This window comes from Opisthocomus hoazin, chromosome 1 (genome assembly GCF_030867145.1).
Source record: "Opisthocomus hoazin isolate bOpiHoa1 chromosome 1, bOpiHoa1.hap1, whole genome shotgun sequence".
NCBI lineage: Eukaryota > Metazoa > Chordata > Aves > Opisthocomiformes > Opisthocomidae > Opisthocomus > Opisthocomus hoazin.
Window position 1 is genome coordinate 136,640,976 of NC_134414.1, and position 23,008 is coordinate 136,663,983.

General features: G+C 51.8%; 1 protein-coding gene across 1 annotated transcript in view; it reads right to left on the bottom strand.

Moving 5' to 3' along the window:
• Positions 1 to 851: 851 nt before the first annotated feature.
• Positions 852 to 23,008, bottom strand: part of FSTL1 (follistatin like 1) — a 56,522-nt gene continuing 34,365 nt past the window's right edge. Inside the window, exons 3-11 of the mRNA XM_075437360.1 lie at positions 16,994 to 17,098; positions 15,229 to 15,358; positions 13,998 to 14,030; positions 11,411 to 11,541; positions 8,601 to 8,719; positions 7,716 to 7,828; positions 6,381 to 6,491; positions 4,349 to 4,446; positions 852 to 4,083 (exon numbers count right to left, since the gene is read on the bottom strand). Coding sequence (XP_075293475.1) covers positions 4,039 to 4,083; positions 4,349 to 4,446; positions 6,381 to 6,491; positions 7,716 to 7,828; positions 8,601 to 8,719; positions 11,411 to 11,541; positions 13,998 to 14,030; positions 15,229 to 15,358; positions 16,994 to 17,098 — 885 coding nt within the window. The 3' untranslated portion in view covers positions 852 to 4,038. The remainder of the gene's footprint in view (positions 4,084 to 4,348; positions 4,447 to 6,380; positions 6,492 to 7,715; positions 7,829 to 8,600; positions 8,720 to 11,410; positions 11,542 to 13,997; positions 14,031 to 15,228; positions 15,359 to 16,993; positions 17,099 to 23,008) is intronic.

Consider the following 23,008-nt stretch of genomic DNA (forward strand, 5'->3'; position numbering starts at 1 on the left):
TAGGGTGGGACCAGCTCTACTTGGTCTGTTCCTGACAGCTGTTACTCTAGTCTGGTCTTGAAATCCATGCAAGGAGGAAGCCTGTGAAATATCGAGGAAGCGTCTTCCAGTTCCTTGTTAACCTTGGCGTTCAAAAGCATTCCCCCATGTCTCAGGTACATCTGCGTTGACTGCTGCAACTGAAGCTAATGGCCCACCCGCCACAGCGCGATGGGTAGGTCCATCCTGGTAGCAGTCTCCACCCGAAGACAAACATTTAGAGCTTTCCTTCTTCACTGTGCCTAAGATTTCTGATCTGCCCCAGGAAGTCACGTTTTCAAGGCCGTTAGTTACCATTTTTACTTGCCTCTGGGTTCCTTCCACCTGATCCATCCGTTTCGTGAAAGGCACCGCCCAAACCAGAAGGTTCTTCAGCTGAGGCTCCCCGATGCCACGCGGGGCAGATTCACCGCCCGTTTCCCCCTGTGTTCTTCCCATTCTGCACTGCGCTTTCTGTCAGCAGCACGACCCTAACTCACATTCATCTCGTGATCGGGTCAGAGGTGCAAGAGCTCTGCTAGGTTTTTCTTTCCCAACGCCATAGGCGGAGCATCTGCTGGGGGAGCAGACAGGGGATACAGAAAGGGCTGTGGAGCAATCTCCTCATCGCTGAGAGTGCGTGGCTGCTGTACCGCAGTTTCCCCAGCTATCAAACAGAGACAGTTGTGACTCACGTTTGTCAAGCGCATTGAGATCTGCATATAAATGTGCAAAAAGACATGATTTTTTTTTTTGGAAGAGGAAAACAAGGAATGTTGCTTGTGACAAATAAAACAAAACACATTATTTTTAAAATTTTATTTATTTGGCAGTAATATCCAAACCCCCCTGCTTCAAAAAAATTACAAAATCAAGTAAAATAAGTGCACTAAGGAATCCTACAGAATACTGATAAATTTCACACACGTACAGGAGGGAATATAGAGGGAGGGGTGGGACTTTTTTCTTTGTTGCTTAAATTTGGCTTCTTGGAAAAAAAAAAAATGCCTTCCCTGCCCCTTGCAGTCTGTACAGCAATTGTCCCCGAGGGCAATGGCTGGAATTCCTGCACCTCTTTCCCCAGCAGCCAAAGTCAGCGACCGGCCAGCCTGCTGCGGGGTCTAGCCTGGGCATCGCCCACCGAACGGCTGCGCGTCCCCTGGGCGCGGGGAGGCGAGGTGTTCCGCTCCCCTTTGGGTATCGCAGCCCTTAGAACCCGCCACTCTCCACGGCTGCGTTCCCCTTCGAGGGCAGAAGGAGCAAAAGGCTCCACAGACAGAGCCAGCAGCCCCTTGCCCGGAGGCGCGTTCGCCGCGCTCCCACCCCGCTGCCCCAGGCCCTCCGAGGATACGTTGTGGCATGGCTTGTCGGAGAGCTCAGCCTGCCTTGCCCGAGGCAGCAGCCCACCCCTCTGCTTCAGTGCAAGCGCAGGCTCTGCCAACCTCAACCGCCAGCACCCACCTCTCCAGCTGCCCCCAGCAGCCGTCCTCGGGGACAGGAAGGGGGCTGAGAGAACGTATTGCAGAACGCAGCCTACAGAAGCTCTTCAGCCGTGGACTAGCCTCCCCTTCCTGCACATGCTCTGGTTCTCCCAGTTGGAGATATTCCTGACTGGACAACAAGATGTTATCCCCACCCAGGGAAAGCCTTTAAGGCAAGCTGTTGTGTTTTCTCTAAGGCACTTTAACGATCCAAGCTGGAGGGAAGTGAGCTGGGAGGCACGAACTACCTTTCAGAGCAGGGTCAGAATAAAGCACAACATTTACTAACAATGTTCTTGTGACTCCAGATCCAGCACACGAAGCTGCTTCGCTCACACTGATGGGGAGGAGCGAGGGTATGTCTAACACGTGCTCCTATTCCACCATCCACTTCCTCCAGTGCTGCCAGACCACAAACAGTGACTCCGTCCCAGTGTAGCGTTGTCCACACTACCCTCAGCTCCTGTGGACTCATTCCCCTCACCATCACAGGTGACAGCTTCTCAGACCCAGACCCTCGCGGGAAAAGAACCAGCCCCCTTCTGCATTTATTATGCCAAAACTCTGAGGACGGTGGGATAGATTACGATTCTCACTGGAAATGCAGTGCTGTGCCAAAGTCAGTGGAAGTCCTCTGGGTTCACACCACAAAAACAGCTCAAAGACCAGAAAGCCCTTAACAAACCTGGCTCATGGGTGAGACCACAGGAGGGACCAAACTTTCCTCTTTTCCTACACTTGCTGCATACCAGCTCATTGTTCCTCTCAAAGGAAAGCACTGTGCAAAAAGGGGAAGCTTGGGACAAGTGTCCTGCTGATCTTCACTCCAGCAGAACGTTCTTTTGCAGATGCAAGTGGAGTTTCACTTGAGTAAGCAGTAGGGACTGCAAGACACCTGGCAACAACTGCTGAAGTTGCTCACGAACAGGAAGATGGAAGCCACAAGCAGTCATCTCAGGGTACGTGGAACTGCTTGGGGTGCACAGCAGGGGCACGAAGGGAACGTGGTAACTGGATGTTCAGGTGTGTGTATGAAGTACATTTGACAACTGCAGGAGACAATCAGCTGGGCTTGAGGCTACAGGGGTGACTGTCAACAGAACAACATTTCATTTACATCTAGGACCAATGCTCTGACAAAGGGGTCAGACAAAAATGACCCATGAAGGGATATGAGGGCAGTCAAAGATAGTCTGATCAAAGACACTGTGAAATGCATCAGTAATGAGGCTTCCAGCCCTGACTCCAAACTCAGACCTGGAATCAAAGAATAATGCTGCTGCCTCACCCCAGAGGGAGATGGAAAGCCCAAGATGATGCTTACAGCCCAGACTCCAACTGAACAGTTTTCTGTGTAGTTGCGCCTTTCAGGATACCCTGCTAATGGGAATGCCTGGTCACTCTCTCCATCTAGACTACCTGGCACTCCCCTCTGGTCAGTTCAGAGAGGCATGAGCATGGAGTTTGAGCACACGGTGAACGCCAGCTAAGGGCACAAGAGCTAGAGAGCTGCAGTGTCAGTCCGTGCCTGGTGAAACTAATTACATCCAGCCCTGTCTCTTCTTCCCATGAGGGACACTGCTGTCCCCAGCTGAGAGATACCCTGCAGTGCAAGCTCACCAGCTGCTTGTGGCGCTTGCGGTGGCTGAGTGCAGTGCGATACAAACTGTGCATGAGCATTACAGCACTGTCAGTAACAAAACCCCACAGGCTGGGTTTTCTTGAAAGATCTAGAGCTACGAAACATACAAAAGCTGAATTACTACCATAGGAAATAAAGTAATAAAAAAAAAAAAACCAAAACAAAAAAGGGGGAGTCAGCATGTGAATGTGATAAGGAAAAAATATGATAGCACCTCTAAGGAGGGGGCGGGGAGAGTAAGATGAGGTCAAAAGGAACCATGTTGTGTTGGAGCCCACAATGTACTGGAGGAGCTGCTGGGGACAGTCCGGTGGAAAGCAAGGAGGAACATGCTGGACTCATGCCAGCAGCATGGCACCACGACTTCCAGGCGTCACACCAGGCTGACCAGCTTTGAGGAGCTCGAACCAATGGGGAGGGTAAGCAGGGCAAAGTCCTTGGCTAATGATGCCCTGCAGCACTCGTGCTCAGCCACAAAACTATCAGGCCTGTTCTTCTGCAGCCGAGGCCGGGGCTGACGATTGTATCGACTGAAGACCCCCTTTTCTATCCAGCACTGACCTCCGTTCTTTCCCCAGATCCAGGGGAACAAGAAATCCCTGTTAGTTCTTGGAAGGAGCAGCTGTCTGCTCTGGGAAGGGGTCCCAGAGGCTGCTGTAAGTCCCTCCCAGCCTTCCAAGGCCCCAGCAATGAAGCTCCCTGAACAGGTGGGCTCTGCTCCCCTTTCCTGGCCCCATTCTCTGTGTATTACAAAACAAATAACCCATCGCTATACAATGTAAATATCTGTGACTGGGCAACTGTAGCAGACACTTGTGCATACTGAGATCATCAGCACGGGAGGACAGGGCAGCAGGTTGGGCCCATCCTCCTGGGCTCCTCCAGCGTGGAGGCCCCTTACATCTCCTTGGTGCTCATTCTCTTGGTCTTCTCGGCCGTCTCCTAGGGAAAGAGAGCAAAAAAATTAAGCTCTGCACTGACACAGGAGCTGGCAGTGGCCTGAAGCCTGTGGTCCATCCACAAGCAGTGCCAACACTGGCTTCTTATACTTCAAAGCATCAGACCTGTATTTGTCCCGACAGGCAACGGAGATCCCCCTTTACTGTGCTCCCCCTTCCACCAGAAGTCTCCAAACGACAGAAGCAGGGGGAACCCCTCTCGCAAGGAGAGACTTCGTGCCAGCAGACCTTCCTAGCCTCATGCTAACCTGATGCTTCTGCAGTTCCTGAACGTATCTAGCCAGCTCCTCCTCAGTCAAGTCTTGATCAGGTCGCTGTCTCCGAGCAGGCACCTTCTCCTTCTTCCCTGCAAGCAGAAATGGAGTTCAGCGTCATCACAGATGGGGGATGCAAATTTCAGAGGCTGAACCACAGGGAACAAAAAGAGGAAGGTTGGCTACAGCATACCTCAAGCTCAGGAAAGCTTTGCTGGAGGAAAGTATGGGTTGGCTTCTTAGAAAGAGAACGGGCCTTGTGGCTGCCTGGGACTTTGAAACCAGGGTATCCAGTCTGTCCCTGTCACTCCTTCCCACATGATAAATAATAAAACCACAAGGAAGAGGCTAGGCTGCACATTATTTAAAAGCAGCATCTATAATTAGTTCATATAATAAATATAATAAATGGAAGCTCAGTGCTATCCAAGTACAGTAACTGATGCTTAATGAAGAGGTAGTTTTGCTCAGGGGAGATGCAACTTGCTGATGTATCTGATCTGATTCTTTGGTTTCGTCATCCCTCTGAAAATAGCCTCTAACTCCTCTGCTGCTCTGACATGGGCAGAAAGTCAAGGAATTGTTGTCCCATCGCCTGCTTCTGCCATTGCTGCAGGGAACAAAGTAGGCAGCAAGACCAGGTGTTGCATAGCAACTTTGAAGGTTGTTTCTGGGGAGGTAGCAAAGAGAGTCTCTCATTCCGGTGCTTAACCTCCGAGACCTACCCACAGCTCCGCTGGCAGCTCTATCAGCATTACAGTTATCTTTTCTGAGACAAGTTCCTGCTGCCACAGCCAAAGCTGGGCTGAGGTGATCCCAAAGCCTCTGCAGGCCAGATAAACGTGAAAGAAATTCTATACATACTTCTTGCTGTTCCCCTCTCTCCTTCATCTGCCCAAGCTACTGGCTATAGATCTGAACTAATGTACCGCTGACAGCTCCCGCACAGCACTGAAAACTCAGCTCATGCAAAGCCTGGTTTCTAGGGAAAAAGAACAGAAAAATGCAGCGCGGTGCTGGGAGGGTGGACATGGCTGCTTGAAAATCATAGACTCATAGGTTGGAAAAGATCTCTAAGATCAAGTCCAACCATCCACCCAACACCACCCTGCCTACTAAACCATATCCTGAAGTGCCACATCTACACATTTTTTGAACACCTCCAGGGATGGTGACTCCACCACCTCCCTGGGTAGCCTGTTCCAATGCCTGACCACTCTTTCAGTAAAGAAATTTTTCCTAATATCTAATCTAAACCTCCCCTGACGCAACTTGAGGCCACTGTCTCTCATCCAAGGACCCGTACATTTCCCAAGGCAGGGGAAAGCTGACTTTCCACTGGCCCTGGACAACCTGTGAGAAGGCAAAATGGACAGCCATTGTTCACAACCCCACCGTGACCTCCCACAGTAGCAGCATGACTGTGAAAGATTAAAATGGACCTTCCAGAGGAAGAACAGGCAAACAACCGTGCCTTACTGTAAACACCACTTCCCTTCATCACAATTATTTTCTTCTACAGTTCTTAAGGCAAGAAGCTAAAGTGCTTTCTTGACTTTACTCCCCGGGGCAAGACAAGACCCTAGCTCCTGTTTTACAGATACTGTAAACACAGATACAGTGAGGATACTGACACACACACAGAGGAAAGCTGACTTGCTCACACCTACACATATGTTTGCAGACAGTGACCTATTTGGTCTGCGGATGCCCCAAGCCAGCTGGATGTGGAGTAGCTCTGGTCTGGAAGGTTTGGTGCTGAACTTTCATGACACCAAATCCAAACTACAAACCCCAGCAGCATTGCCCCCAACCCAGTTACACACTTGCTGACCTCTAACACAAAACCAGCTTGGGTTTGACCAACATGGAGCATGGGAAGGCGATGCAGAAGGCACCCATAAATAAACTAAGGAAGAGCTGGAGAGAGAAGAAATCTGGACAGCTGGTGCCCTCAGAAAGACAGAAAGCAATACGCCCTTTTGTACAAAACTAAAGACAGTAATTGTGTGGAGACCATACGCACCCTCGCATGTCATTGCAGTGCACACCCAGTTCCCACAGGCACAGACGCAGCGGTTGCACTCCACCTGGGTCTCTGCTCCATCCTCATAGTTTTCATCTTCCAGGGCGCACTCTAGAGAGGCACAAAACAAGGCAGTGGTTGTGAGATAGCGAGCAGGCTAAAGACAACATACTTTGGAGAGGCCTTGAGAGAGAAGAGGTACATGGTTTTCGAGAAGGCTTTCCTTCCCCTAACCACCAGAAGTTTCATAATGACTAAAACATTCATGCTGAATTCGGTGTGTGAAATCAGCCAAAAAATAATTTGGGAAAGTCAAAAACTTCATTTTGCTCCCTCAAAAGAATACATTTAAATTTCTCAATTCAAAATGAAATCTCAATTTTGGATTTGTTTGAATTTCCTAATCTGTTATACATAAAAGAGAACCCTGAAAGTGAAAGTTTTGGTCACTCTGAAACAATTCCTGCTCCAGGAGCGGAGAAGTTGGGGAAATGATTTGTGTATTTGCTGTTGCCCTGAGAAAGAAAGGAAAGAAGAAAAAAAAAAAAGGTTTCTCATTTCAGCTCGCATTTCTTCTCACAGTTCTATTAAGAGCTGTTTAAGTGGAGGCCCCCAAAGAACTCAAGGGCTCGTGTGGCGTTAAGTGAAAACCAGCTGATCTTGTTTGCTGGGGGAGGTGCCGCATCCCTAGCTTTGCACTGAAACAGGCAACAGAGAGTTCAACTTAATATTCCCTAAGAAGCACAGCCTCTGGCTGCTCCTCGGTGCCACCGCAGTGGGATACAAATCCGGCACCTTTAGACCAGGACCCCCTAAGCAGATGAGGGGATGAATGGCTAGGCACGCCTGGTCAGCAGACCGCTGAGCTGCTTCCAAGAGAACTGTAGCACCAAGCAGGATTTGGAAGGATAGCGAACTTTGAGACATTCATCAGGGAGGCTCTCTGTGTGAAAGGCAGAGTAGAGCAGGACTTTGGTCTGGCCTGACTTTCCTAAGTTATCCAGACATGAACTCCTCACATGTTTTATCTCCAAACTGTTAAACACATGCCTTGACCTTCCAAGCATACCATATCCATTCGATCGATGCCCTTGCTTCTAAACTCTAAACCTCTGTCATCATGAGAGCTGTGGGAGCTGCGGGACAGAAAAAGCAGTACTTTTGACCCTGCAGGGACAAAGGCAGCGGCAGCTCAGGTGGGAGGCAGGCATGTATCAACGTTATCGCTGCGAGTGGAGTTACAGCATCCGATGTCTGGCCCAAAGCTGGTCTCTTTTTTTTCCCCTCCCTTCCCAGGACCCCTCTGGTTCCCCAGTGTAAGTGAGGAGTTCCTACTTTTCTCTGGTGGGTTGAAGGATGGGCTGAGGCACTTGAGAAATTCATTGAAGCTGAGTTTCCAGTCAGCATTTTCATCTGACAGCTCGATGAGGGCATCCACGCAGAGACCCCTGAAAGGAAACGCAGAGGCATGTTCTGCACAGGGCTGTACCAGGCAGGTCCCTGCTCTGCTGGCTTCAGAGCACATAATAACCAGGAAGACTCCAAGATGCCTGGCAGAAGTGGCTTCTCTAAGGACTGCATGTAGACAAAAGAAAAACAGACACAAAATACTCCCGTGGCTGGCGAAGGGCTTGGAAGTTAGGAGGTATTCAGCAGAGCAGGAACAGGACCGCGCTGACATCTACATGCTGTCACATGAGCACAGATGTCAGCACAGCCTAACCACAAGCAGCCCGTTCTCCTCATTGCCTCACACACAGTGGCACACACAGAGAAAAACGGAACCCTCTCAAACTACATTTTCGTGCGATGCTTGCACCTGCTCTAACGGCAGGCTGCCCACAAGCTGTGTTTTCCCACCATCTTCCTTCCACTGGATCTAGCTATCGGGCAAAAGGTGAGTGAAGTCCACTGGAAAGCTGATTTATTAGGAAATTAAAAAGACAACAATTTTCTTTGTGTCACCCAACTCACCTTCTGGCTGCAGACCTAGTAGATTTAAGGCAAAAGAGGGTTGGAATACATGCGTAACGTGAAGGGTAGGGGTGGGACTGCTCCCTTTGGCGGTACTCACGTCCAATTAAGTGAGAAGCCACTTCATACACAGTTACCTTTGTTAGTGCGAGCCCTAACTGATATTTTCCATGAGTAGATTTTAATGCCACCTCCTACCACATCTGACCCTCTGGCCCTCCTTCTCACATCCTGTCCACTGCCCACCTGAGCAGCTTGTTGGTCTCCTGGTCCATGTAGGTGGTGATGTTGACAGCAGTCTCATTCTGTTCCACAAACTTCAGGAATTCAGTGGAGTCCAAGCGAGAATCGCCATTGTCAAAGCTCTGTAGGGAAAGATGGGGAAGATGTGAGAGCTCAGGGTACCAGTTCCTTCTCCCTCTCCCCTTTGTTAGCAGTTTTGAAGCTTCAGTGAAACAGGTTGCATCATCCCTGTTTTGCACAAAGAACAGACGCTCAGAGAAAAGCAGCAACATATCCATACTAGCATCAAAACTGGGAGACGTGATCCCAGCGTTGCTCTCGCAGAGAAGCTACGCTGCCTCTCATTCACCTCCTGCTGCTTGATTTATGGCTCTAACCCCATTTCTTCTCTTTGTTCCAGCCAGCTCTTAGCCACCTTATATACCGCCTGCCTTAAAGCAGACCAGTTGCATTCAAGGAGGTGTCAGCTTTCCAATATGTGCAAATCCAAAGCTGTGCCTCGACTGTGACAGTGACAAAAGGGAAAAACCACAGGAAACAATTTTCTGCTGATCCCAAAGAAGGAACAATTTAACGCAACAGCACAACACCTTGCCACCAACTTCTTAAGGTCCCGACAGGACTCCTGGCACTGAAGAGTAGGATTTTTAGCTCCAAAATCCTGGCTGTACTCCCAAAGAAGTAACTGCATTTTGCCTTCATGTTTGGAGATGTCATATCAGCGTGCTGGGCACTCAGCAGGGACTGCTGGGCCCCCCTGAGAGACAGCTGCATTGCAGGGAGGGGGAAATGAACTCTGCACAGGGACTGCTGCTGCCGGCTAATTTTTGCTGTGCGACTTGGGGCATGCCACTGCGTCTCCTCGTGCAGTGCCTCCAGGAACACTGGAGGAGACACTGCCTGTTGTTACCTCTGTGTGGTTCAGGAGAAACCTGTAGGGCTAGAAGAATCACTCTGCACGCTGCAGTCTGTGTATAACTGCTCCACTAGCACGTTTCAGCTTCTAGACTTTGAAGCCTCTCATCCCGCTATTTCTTGCGAACGTGGCTGCAGTTCCCTTAATGACCGAGACTCGGTTCAGCTAGTTTTCTTGCCTTTCAGTGCTATGGTATGCATTTACGTGTTCCCCCAGAGACCCTCCAAAACAGAGCAGCTTCCCACTACTGACCTCACTCCTCCTGGAGCAACGTCCTTCCAAGGTCATGGCCTGCCTGACAACAAGCCACATCCCAGTGATCCATACAAGTCAGGCTTCCAGGAGGGAAATGGCTTAATGCCATGTCTACAAACCTCCCCACCAAGGAGAACAGGGAAAAGCTTCAGGTCACCTTTGCCTCCAGTGTTTATTACCTGCAGGGCAGGAATCGGGCCATTTGCAGGGTGGTGAGCGGAGCCCCAGGGGCTGGGCACAGCAGAATTCCTCCAGCGACAGTGGAGCCTCACTGGGTGAAACAAATTTCTGTGTTTGCACCTAGTCAGTCTGCATTGCTTTTATTTGTCCCAAGCTCTGAATTCTGCTTTAAAGTATCTCAAAGCTTTGATGTGGTGTACTACCACCTTGCAAAGAAGAAAATTCCCCCTTTGGTCCAAGAAAAGGTATGGCTTTGTCATGGAAACTTTCACCCACCCGTGCCTGGGATCAGTGCTCCAGAAAAAGGGGGACAATAAACAGAACATGAGGCCGTCTGCCTCTGAGCGGCAGCCACAGGCCTCCGCCAGCGCTCCTGCGTTTCAGCAAAGCCCGGGGACACTCCCTGCAAAGGGGCTGGGGTCAGCCCGTTTGCAGGGGGGGACTGAGCAGCCCCGCTCCGCAGGACGCTGCGGCGTTCGGGCGCTGGCAGGCACCGGCAGGGCTGCCCGAGGCAGCGGGCCACCTGTGGCTTTCCACAGATCGAGCCGCAGCAACAGCTACAAAGGCGAAGATGCTCTCTGGAGCGTGGGGACCAGCTCCTCCACCTCACCAGAGGGTGCCATTGCCATGGCAAATTTGCTTGCAGCGCTAACTCCTGTCAGGCACCATTAATCTCTCGCTGTCAACAGCTTATGATTTAAACACTTCTCCCCCTTTCCCCACCTGCTCTTCCAGCTCCTTCCTGAATGCTTTGAAGTCTTTATCGGGAGCTGGGCGTGAGGGGGAGGGACGCAGCAGTGCATGCGGCAGTTCATGGGAGAAGCATGGGAGAAGCGTGTGATCTGCTGGTTATAAAAGGGTGTGGGGATGGGCTGAAGGACAGGCTGACAGGGAGGAGGGAAGAAGAATGGGATTACTGCAGTTTCTCTCTCTTTGCAGAGCAACAGGGAACTGCCAGCTCTCAGCCACAATTGGACCATATTCCTTGCAAGCAAATATTCACCATGAAGCCCCCAAGCATCCCCTATCGCCATCTCAACATGGCCTTGGGACTGTCTGGAAGAAAGGATCAGCAGCCCCTGTCCCAGCTTCCTGCTCCTTCTACCAGCATTTTCATCCACCTTTTCTCCTTGGCTATCTTTTGTCCCCCGAGATCAGTTCCTCTCCCCTGCCACAGGCACACTTGGCTTGCTCTCCCCCCTTTCCCTACGGCAGGTCAGATCCCCAGGGATGCTCCAGGTCTGGGCTGTCACGCAGCCGTGCCAGTGGCTCTGTCAGCAGCTGCTGCAGGCAGCCCGTAACACATCACGCTGTAGGACAGACACACCAGACCTCTCTGGCCCCCAGCTCGACAGGCCCGTCACACACTAGAGCCTCTTGGGTGGGGTGGCATGGCAGCTGCTTTGCAGTGACAGGGCAAGAAGTGCTCTCTGGCCTCTGAGGCAGGCGCTGCTCTGCTTGCCTTGAAATACTTGTCCAGGACTTCGCTGTAGTTGCTGCCCTTGGAAAACCAGCCGTCTGGGATAATCTCAGCTTCCAGCCACTGGATGACGCGGCGGCGAAGCTCGTCCCTGTCCGACTGGTAGCAGACAACTGTAACGGGAGAAGGTGTGTGAGAAGAAATAGCAAGGACGAGAGAAATGAAGTTGGCAGGGAGAGCACAGACAGATGACTGGAAATATAAGCCAGCCCACCAGCCCTGATGGCAGTCTGCAGGCCCCCCTGCCAGATCAAAGCAGAGCTGCCATGTGCTGAACGGCGGACGGGCTGTGGGTGACACCATGTGGCAAGGCCCGAAAACGACACTTCCGCCAAAGCCTGCCACTTCTGCCTTCCCATCCCTGAAGCTTGTGGGAGAACAACCCAGAGCTGACTCATCTCGGTGTGAAGAGTTCCCAGACTGAGGGAGGAAGGTGACTGACAGTGTCCCCAGGCTTCCCAATGCCAGGCAGAACAGGCATGCGGCCGTCAACCCTCAAGCACCAAAACCTCTGTCCTCTGCAAGGGTGAAGACTGCACTGAGCAAGCCTTTCCACCACGCTGTCCACAAGACTTGAATTTGAGGGCCTACTATCTCTGGAGATTTCGTTTCTTCCAAGTCTTGACCTGTCTGCTCCAACTGGAAATGAGAGGGGGTCAAGCTGAGCTTGTTCGCTGTGCTCTCCACAGACACAGGTTTCTCCAGGCGGGTATCACTTTGTGTGCCAGTACCAAACCAAGCATTTAGAAGCAAAATGGAAAGCCTAGACCTTCTGGCTTCTCTGAGTTGTCACACCTGCACAGAGGTCAATGGAGCCACAACAGGAATCGGTGTGCATTCATGTCACTTACACACACTAAAGATCTCCTTTTGAATCCAGTGACTACGGTCACAACCAGACAGACAGATGAATGAAAAAAAAAACCCACAAGGATCCAGCGTGACCTGGATAGGCTGGAAAAGCTGGGCAGCGAGGAACCTGATGAGGTTCAACAAAGCCAAATGCAGGGTCCTGCACCTGGGGAGGAACAACCTCATGCACCAGTACAGGCTTGGGGTGGACCTGCTGGAGAGCAGCTCTGCGGAGAGGGACCTGGGCGTCCTGGTGGACGACAGGTTAACCATGAGCCAGCAGTGTGCCCTGGCTGCCAAGAAAGCCAATGGGATCCTGGGGTGCATCTAGAAGAGTGTGGCCAGCAGGACGAGGGAGGTTCTCCTTCCCCTCTACACTGCCCTGGTGAGGCCTCATCTGGAGTACTGTGTCCAGTTCTGGGCTCCCCAGTTCAAGAAAGATGAAGAGCTACTGGAGAGAGTCCAGCGGAGGGCTACGAGGATGATGAGGGGACTGGAACATCTCCCCTATGAGGAGAGGTTGAGGGAACTGGGCTTGTTCAGCCTGAAGAAGAGAAGGCTGCGAGGGGACCTTATAAATGCTTACAAATATCTGAAGGGTGGGTGTCAGGAGGATGGGGCCAAGCTCTTTTCAGTGGTGCCCAGTGACAGGACAAGGGGCAATGGGCACAAACTGAGGCACAGGAAGTTCCGTCTGAACATGAGGAAGAACTTCTTCCCTCTGAGGGTGATGGAGCACTGGAACAGGCTGCCCAGGGAGGTTGTGGAGTCTCCTTCTCTGGAGATATTCAAGACCCGCCTGGACAAGGTCCTGTGCAGCCTGCTGTAGGTGACCCTGCTTCGGCAGGAGGGTTGGACTAGATGACCCACAGAGGTCCCTTCCAACCCCTACTATTCTGTGATTCTGTGATTCTGTGATTCTGTGAAGGATCCTGCATATGTACTTCTGAACGTCCTTAAAACTGCTTTATGGTGGTGGCCATTCCCTGAGATGGTCCTGTCCTTTAAGCTTGCTTGAGGGTTTGCTCTCATCTGTCCTAGGAAGCTGCAGTTGATCATTATACAGCTCCAGCACTTAGAGGCCATGGATGGGAAAAGAGTCCCCTGATGCAGCACAGGCCGTGGCCCCAAAATCCATAGTCTAAGTACATAAGGCAATGCATAAGCGGAGAAACCAGGCACAGGGAATCAAAGAGACTCGTTGGCTGATGGGAGGGGTGGTGACTCCCTTGACAATGCCCCATGCATTACACAGTGCTGCCTCTCTGCCCCTACACCCATCGGTTAGGCACTCCTGAAGCAAAGTCTCCTTTCAAAAGAGTGCTCTTGGAGCTGGGGACATAGCACCACAGTTACTGTGTCTCAGATTCCCAACGAACGATGCAAAAGTGTTTCTCTTCGCTCAGTCTGGGTGATGAACACAGCTTGTGTCTCCAGGGCCAAACTGGGTTTCATTGTGCCTTATACATGCTCGGAGCCCCTGAGACGTCCCAGCACAGTGAAAAGTCCAGGAGATGTTTGAGCTTTGAAAGGCTACCCAGCAGTAAAGAGCCGGGCAATCATATTGCAGCTGATTTATCAATTCAGACTCTGCTACAGCCAGTGCAGAGGTACGACTGTTACACAGAGCCATGCAACTCCCCCAGCAGACCTTCCTCCCCATCTCTTTTCCCCAATTCATACAGAAGCCCCAACCAGAAAGGAGATGGCTTCTTACCTGGACTTGCAGCTGGCTTCTCAGACTTCTTCTCTGTTAATGGAAAGACAGAAGAGAACATTTCTAATGCAACATGGAGCAATATGAACTTCCTTCCACTCTGGGTGCCGCTTGGGCAAGAGCAGAGGAACCTGCGATTCTTTGGAAACACGAGGGCCACATATACGATTAAGAGAGTGGAACATCTGTCACCCCCAGGAGAGACTGAGGACTGTTTAGCCTGAAGACAAGAAGGCTCAGTCAATGTTTATAAATCTGACAGGAGGGAATGAAGAAGACTGAGCCAGACTCTTCTCTGTGGTGTCCAGTGACAGGGCAAGAGACAGCGGGTGCATACTTAAACACACAAAATTCTGTCTGAATATAAGGAAACACTTTTTTACTGTGAGGCTGGTGTGGGGGCGAGTTAAACAGCCCCACCGTTGAGGCAAAATCCTTGCTCCTAAAGTTCTTGAGGTCCCTCATGAACACGGATGGTAGCACCAGCTTTGGAGCTTTGTCCTGAGAGTCTGACCTTTCCCCAGCAGGTAGATGGAGAGACCTGCCTGGCTGAATCCATGAACTCAGAGACAGGCAGGCAGGAGCAAGAAGTTGCCCTGCTCTCCCGAGTGCCCCCCTCCCAGCAACCCAGAGAGGCAATAGCCCCAAGGTCCCACCACAGCCAAGGTGTTAGGGTCCTGAGTACACTAATGAGGGCCTTAATGGCCCTGCCAACCTCACCCAGGGCCTCCACTCACACTCTTTACCCATCAGCTCCGTTTCAGCTGACTAGTCTCAGCCCCTAGTCCTTGACTGGGATTATGCTGCAGGTATGCCTGTCTCCAGCTCTGCTGCAACCATTCCCGTACCTGCCACAGACCCTGTTGACCTAGGCCCTGACCTGGTGATGTATTCCCACCTCGACCTCAGACCCACTATAGACTGCATCACTATGGATTTGTCTGGCAGTTACTGGCCTGTGCCTGATCCTGGTTACTGTCACCAGAACTGATCCTGCCCTGATTTCATGGCCTTACTCCAGGCCTACTTCATCACCACATTGCCTGTTGATCTGGACTCTTGGTTGAATCTGCCTATCGCTCCCAGACTTGCCCTGTTTACCCCACCCTGCAACTGTAGTACAGGGTCTGGGCTGCTGAGACCTCTGCCTCGCCTTGTTACCATGCTTGGCTCCCGGCCCTCCCTCCCTTAGAGGGCAGATGGCCCTCACCGCTCCCTGACACAGCGTTACCTTTACAGTGGCCATCGTAATCCACCTGGATCTTGGAGCCGGTGAGGCAGGCATCACGGTGCAGTTCACAGTGGTTCAGGTACGTCTTGCCGTTGCTACCACACACAGGCCTCTTGTGAGGTTTGCATTGCTGCGAGAGATCCAGAGAAGACAAGTGTTTTACCTGTTTCTTTGGGACAGCTAGAGGGAAGCAGGTGAGCCCCAGCATCAGCCCGCCTCAACAAAAGCTCTTGGCACAGTCCCCTTGGCCCAAGAGATGCTTCAGCAGGCTGAACCTACCCATCACCACCTCAGAAAAACCTGCACAGAGAAGTCTCTAGGTGTGGGTTCAAAGGCTTCACTGCATCCCAGCCTCTGTCACCACCACCACAACAGCAGCCTTCCTGAAAGCAGGGGCCAGCAGAGAAATCAGTGCCCAGCATAAAGACTGAGTGTATTCCTGCAGCTGGCTGCTCCGTGGGCCATGAACGTGCCTGACCAGAGGTGTTTCTATGAATCTCTTCTGTGCACCTCTGCTTGCTCAGCTCTGTTGCATTTCTTTGTGGACTGCTCTACCTTTCTGCAGCCCAATGTGGAATAAGCCATGACCCACGAGCAAACAGGCTACAGCAGAGGGAGAGTTCACCAGTGCCACTGTTCAGGCTGCAGGCTTCTTCCTCGTGTCCCTTTCAGTCTGGCCAAGCCTACCCAGGGAGACAGAGCCTCTTCCTGCTAACAAGGCATTTTGCTCTTCAGTGCCTGGGCTGGCCGTGTCTTGGCTGTGGGCTCTGAGGGAAGTGGGAACAAAGAGCCACATGCCCATTCCCAGAAGCCAGGCAGGAACGGTTCAAAAGCAGGCGGCAGAGTGAAGCAGGGAGACGCTGTGTCTCTGCAGCTGGGAAAGGCTCCTCTGGCTCCCTGCTGGATGGAGCTATGCATCCTCACAGCACTCCACCACAATTGTTTCCATTTCACAAAAGCTAATTTTCAGTAGGGTGCTTGTAACTTCCTCAAACAAGACATCAGTGAGGTTAGGCTGTTTTGGAGCTCGCAGACCACTCCCGAGAGTGCCCTCCAAAGCCAGCTGCATATCAATACCCTATCAGGCTTTCCCAACAACAGATCTCCAGCCAAGTCTCGTGTGTGTGTGTGTGTGTGTGTGTGTGTGTCTGTGTCTGTGTCTGTGTGTGTCTGTGTGTGTCTCTGTGTCTGTGTGTCTGTGTGTGTCTCTGTGTGTCTCTGTGTGTGTGTGTCTGTGTGTGTCTGTGTGTGTGTCTGTGTGTTTGTGTGTCTGTGTGTGTCTGTCTGTCTGTGTGTCTCTGTGTCTGTGTGTCTCTGTGTGTCTGTGTGTGTCTGTGTGTGTCTGTCTGTGTGTCTGTGTGTGTGTCTGTGTGCCTGTGTGTGTCTGTGTCTGTGTGTCTGTGTCTGTGTGTCTGTGTCTGTGTGTGTCTGTGTGTGCCTGTGTGTGTGTCTGTGTGTGTCTGTGTGTGTCTGTGTGTGTCTGTGTGTGTCTGTGTGTCTGTGTGTGTGTGCGTGCGTGTAAAGACCCTAGGCAGTTGTGCGAGTAGCACAGCTGCAAGCACCAGACAATATCTACCCTACAGGGCTCTTCCCTGACACCACACTGGCAAAGGCCCTGCTGTTTGAAGAGCCACTGCGAATTCGCAGCTGCTCCATAACAGCCGTTGCCTGATTCCACCGTGGGACCCTTCCAGCGACTGAAACCGAGCTGGGGGTAGCGGTGGTGACACCTGTCCCAGACACAGAAGTTGTGCTGCCCCCGTACCTCAATGCAGAGGCAGGTTGGCTCTCCCTTCTCAGTCATGGCACACTCCCGCCCAGCTCCGCAGAAAACATTGGCACAGATCTTGGATTTGCTCCTTGGCTCTTCCTGCAAGATATAAAGTAAGAGGTGCAAAATACATCGAGTTACCCGGAATAGCAGCAGCACAGCTTTAAAAAAATAACATACTTGTAGACTGGACCAAAGAGCACGAAGGCGGTAAGGCACAGATTACAGAATAAGAGAGACATGACTGCAGCAAATGGGACAGCTCAGACAATAACCAGGAGCAGACAGAAGAGCCAGGGCTACAGCCCCAGCAACAGAGGGCTTCCTTGAGGTCATTCCCAGAAAATCATCTGGAGCAAACCTGAGCAAGAGAAAGTCTAGCAGAAATGACAAGAATAATTTGCTCATGTCAAGGACTGCCATCTTCACAATTTTTTTCATGCAGGGTAGGGAGCAGAAATGTCTTTGCTTGAGACATTTAAGAAGGTGAACATAACCCTGGAGAAAGGTGTGATACCAACCAGGCAGAAAAACAATCGCCATCAGGCACCAGGTAATGCCCCCGTCACAACAAAAACTTCACAAAGCTACATGACCCATTATCTTGCCTCCACTGGTCAAGACTGAACAGTTCAAAGGAAGAAACACTGTCAGAGACAATTATACACTAACTTTCTCACAGAGAAAATTTCTTTTTGGTCCCTGACAGCCAGCAGTTGACTTCTGCCCTGCAGCACAATTTATACACTTTACAGTTTTCTCGTAGCCAAAGTCATCACAAGTATTCTTGTTGTTCATGTAACTGTCAAATCGTTTGAGTCCCACTGTGTTCCCAAACTGGTGACACCTAGCCGGGAAGATTTCCGCATGTTAACCATGCTTTCAGTAAAACCACTACTTACTTTTATCAGTTTACTATCTTTTTTTTCCCCCTCAGACTTTTTAAAAACAGTGTTCCAGGGGTTCAGACTTTGGAGATCCTGGTTTAATTCCCTGCTTTGTCATTAATTTCCTTTGTGACTCTCATTTCATCTAACATTTTCCACCTGTGTGTTAAGTATTTGGTTCAGGCCAGCCAAGTGGCTTCCTCAACAGTTTTGTATCAGAGACAGAAGATGGAAGAATGTAAAACAATCAGTAGGATAGGTCAATCACATCAGCTGTGACTTCTTTCTAACACATAGGGGCTTTTTTACCTTCCTGTCTGAGTATTATTCTTCTCATTTGTGCTATCTTTGTAATTCCATCATATACTTCTGAACGTAGGTGATCAAAAAGCAGCAGAATTTGCCTGAGGAGCAAGCATTACTGATACATTTAATAACAAATGCTGAGCACATTTCTTCTCCTGTTGCTTCTTTACCCTGATTTTCTATCTTTGTTTTGCTTTTAAGCCACAATTTCACAGTGACTTGTTGTCTTTACTGAACAGCCCAGTGACAGCCAAATCATTTTCTGAATGATCTTGCCCTGGTCTTCAAAGACTTTTGTCTGCTGGCCCACTGCACAGTCATCAAGCCCAAGAAGGTCTTTTCAAAGCACTGCAGGATTCCCTCCAGGTTCACCTAGTGACAAACACCTCTCCTACTCTCTGCAAACGCTCCTATCTCACTGCTTATCCTGTAAAATAATAATATAGTGTATAGTATAGACACACCAGTGTATATATAGTGTATAGTATAGACACACCAGTGTATATATAGTGTATAGTATAGACACACCAGTCTTAGCTCAGAAACATAGAGCGTGTCCCAGCCTGCTCACCCCACGAAGACAGCCTGTTCTCCTCCCTCTGTCCCTATGTCCTCCTTTCACATACTGTTTCTGAGCTCTGGAAGACACTCTGCCCCTCATGCTGCATCCACCTCTCCTTAGCTGCCTTCTGGTAGAAGGCCGGGAGAAGTGATCTAGGTGCTTCTGGGGTGGGATGGAGCAACACGAGTGCTTCACCGCACAAAGCAACCTCACACAACTTCAGGCAGGAAAAGAAAAAGAACGTATTTTGCAAAAAGCACAAAGAAAAAACAAATTCTCCCAGGCTGGATTCGGAACAGGGCACTTGCACTTGCACACCTAAAATGCGCTTACAGACACCTCAGGACTGATCCACTCAAAGGGTCTCGAGCAACGCGCCCATCCCTTCGCCGAGCCAAAGACCAGAAAAACAAAGAGCTGGGCACGGCTCTGCAGGGCCCCCGGCCCAGGGCTGTGATCCGGGAGCCTGGCAACAGACGGCAGCACCCTGCCTCTCCTCACCCAGGGCTCCCGGCCGTGCCAAGCCTGGCTCTCGCCTCCTGGCCTGGCACCGACCGCATCGCCACAACGGCAGCCAGCCTCGGCAGGCGTCCGCGGGGACCACGCTCGGCTTGGAGACCCCTCTCCCCTCGACAGCTTGCTGGAAACCCGGCCCGCGACGCAGCCCTCCCGGCCGCAGTTCTCCCACCGGGACCCGGTGTGGGGACGCTGGCAGGGTCACACCACCGCAACAGCCTCCTGCCAGGCCAGATGGCCACCTACTCTGACTTTTCTGACTAATCAAAGCAATGTGATTTACCAGTTGCTTCTTTTTGTTGTTTTAAGCTGTCCTAGGCTGGCAGCGGGTCGGAGCTGGTTGCCACGTCCCGGCACGGCTGTCTCCAACCCAGGGCTCTGCCAGAGAAAGAAAGGCATCGAGCTGCTCTGCCTGCCTGCCCTCTCGCCCTGGCACAGGGTTTCTCAGGCTCAGCTTGCTCAGCCTCCCTCCCAGCAGCCGCCGCCGTGGCAGGAGTTACCAGGCTGGGTGCTGGCTCCACCTTTACCCAGAGCAGCTCCCGGCTTCCACCCTAGCTCCCAGAGCAGCAACGCAGCCCCCTCTGCCTCCCATCCTTGCAATGCTCACCTCACAAACTGTACTTTCTCCAACCACAAGCTACAAACCATGGCCACTTCTACTTGCATGCCCCTCTCCCCAAATCCCCTCACCTCCTTCCGCCACCAGACATCGCCTCTGTCACCCCGCATCTACCCAGCCCTGCATCTGCAGCCTGCCTTCGCAGGTCGATGCACGCTCCTCTGCCAGGTGTTGGCAGCTGCTGCTGCAGACCCTGCCTCCGCCTCCTGCAAGAGCCAGAAAACACTTTCCTCCGCCAGCCCGCACGCGGATGAAGCTGGCAGATCCCACTGCTGCAGCCACAGGGCTGAGGTGGTTCATGGCGTACCACAGGCCGGGAGCTCTCTCTAGCCGCCCCCAGACGCCGTCCCGGCAAATGTCCGAGTCCCCTGTGTGTAACTGGGAGCGTAACGGAGACGGCGGTGGGTCAGTGGACGAGTACGGTGGGAGTCTGCGAATGAGGCTTTATAATCTTCGCTCATGATTATCTGGCGACCTCCCAGCTGCTTTCAGCCAGAGTAGGTTCTTGTGACAGATATCCTGACCTTACCTTGGACCTTGTCATGTTTGTTCTTTACAAAGTTCCATCTGCCGGAATCACGTGAGTAAGTGGGGATGGCAGCTGCCATTTCCATATTCAATAGCTCGTCCTCACACCTACCGCGTAAAAGCTTGAAGACATGAACTACAAAGGTTTAAATGCAAGGTCACACACAAAAAAGACTCCACAGTGTTTAAATGTCATTGCCCTTAAATTAATTTCAGGATTTGGGGGCTGGAATCATGGTTTCTGCACTGCTTCCTCCCTGCGAGTTGCCATCGCCTTTTCTGTCACCGTGGGCTTGGGAAGCGTCACTCATCCCTGTGCACCGCGCGCTCAGGCAGGCGGAAGGGAAAGGGCAGAGAGCCGTTACTAACTGCTGCACGGTGGCATTTACACCGCAAGCCGTGACAAGGCAGGTCCCTTCTCCTCCCTCGGGCGAGATGCCCAAGCTCTCTCCGTTTGGGCACTGCTTTTAATTACCCCTCTGCTGCACAGAGAGAAAGTGGAAGGTGGAAAAGCAGTGGACATGAAGCCAGGGCAGGAGCCCCTGGACACCGAGCATCCTCCACAGCACAGGGATGTTCCCGGCTCTTCACCCCGTGGCCTCTGCTGGGGCACAACCTCCTCAGACACCTTCTTGGGCAAACACCATGGAGAAAGCTGTTTTCATTGCTCATGGGCCAGAAACCCAGGGCAGCCGGGCAGCATCACCGTCATGCTCGCACAGCCCAGACTGTCTGCTGAACGGGGGTGGGCCAGGGACGCACACCGCTTTTGGGGGCTCGGGAAGCGTATCCTCATGGACGAAGGGTTCCTGCGTGCAAACGGGCAAGCGCCAAGCAGAAGACCTGAGCCGACAGCGCAGCGAGCCACATGCACTGCTTCTGCCTCAGCTGTTGCCTCTTGGGGAGGAAAAGGAGACATTTCCAAGGCATCCTCGGGTGAGAAAGCTGTCGGCAGCGCCGGCGGTGAGGGATCACCATGGCAACCGGCAATGCGGGCCTCAAGGCGAAGAGCTAAAATTAGGCAGCGGGAAGGGCTGTTTCTCATCTCTTGCAGCTGAGGAGTCGGACCCCCAACGCAGCGAAAGCACCAGTGTCGGAAGCGCTTCCGAGCGTCCATATGTCCACCCACGACTGTCTCCAAACACGGAGCGCCCGGCAGAGATCGCCTGCGTGCCCTTGTGCCCCGGTGCCTGCACAAACACACATCTGTGTGTGTATCCGAGAGCTCGTCTGTGTCTTCAGCAACATACACAAGCGACCACAGGGACGAAGGAAAGGAGGCGTTGTAGCTGCTCGGCTTTGCAGGGGAGCCTGCTCGCTGCAGCTCTCCCTTGGCTGCTCCATCCCCTGGCCCATGCTGAGCCACAGCTGCCTGGTGTCACTCGGTGGGAATGGGGCACCTTCCCAACCAGCCTGTGAAAGCTGAAACCATTCAGTGACAAAACACCTCTGTAAGGAAGAACAAGCTTCCACCTGCAGAGAAGAGCTGTGCAAACTGCTGCACGTCCACGGTGCCCCACTGCCCGAAGGGAGCGGCAGGGATTTCTGCCATTGCTGATGCTCTGGGAAGCGAGCAGGGAGACTGCCCTGCTACGAGGTGGGGAGTCAACGTCCTTGAAAACAACCCCCCAGACTGCTTTTTTTTGCTTTCTGCACATGCTTCCATGCAAAATCTCCTCTTGGAGATCTCAAAAGCCTTTTTCTCCAGCAGCCCACGCTGCACTAGAGAAATACTACCTGCCGTCTTGCTCCTACTGACATGAGTAAAAAGCTTTTCTGCTATCAGCAGCGACTGCAGGTCTTTTTCCTCTTTTGGCATCAGTTTGTGGAAATCCATAAAGTTACTTGATCCCTCATATAATGCTCTGTGTTATTTGCTGTAAAATCAAGGCTTTGCATTTTTGCCCTGCCTGATGTGCAAGGATATCAAAGTGCTCTAGAGCCGTAGCAATGAAAGCTCCTCTGGGAGGTAATCTCATGTATTATTACAAACTTCGAGTACCACACAGATAAGGCAAAACTAAAGGGCACCTAAACGATGCCTGGGGTTGCAGGACTTGCACAGATTCTCATGCCTCAGGGAAAGCAGCAGCAAAAGCTGGGAGGAAGTTTTCAGATATAACCAGTACAATTCACAATAGACTCCCCCTACACAGACAGGGAGAAATGAGCTTTGCAGCTATGTATTTTCAGCCAAACCTTCCTACGTCTTCCCATCCACATCCGTTTTTCCTGCTCCCTGCCACGACTGACACAGGAGCAGGGCTATACGGGGTCTCCAAACACGCCAAGGTGCCACCTGTAAACAGCGCTGCCTGCACAATTTCTAAGCAAACTCAACATCCAGCCACAAAACCTCGCGCTTCACTCAGCTGTTGTCTCGGCAAAGCTTTCTCCTCAACACATAAAGATTTGGAGACACAAAGCACTAGGTCAACAATGCAGAAAGCTAAGATACGAAGCCACATCTCCTGACTCCCAAACCTCCCTTCTCCCCCATTGTGAGGCTGGGAGAGAGAGAGAAACGCTGCATGGTGCTGCAATATCCCAAAAGAGAGGGCTGGACAGCAGAGCAGCTCAGGCGGGTCGGG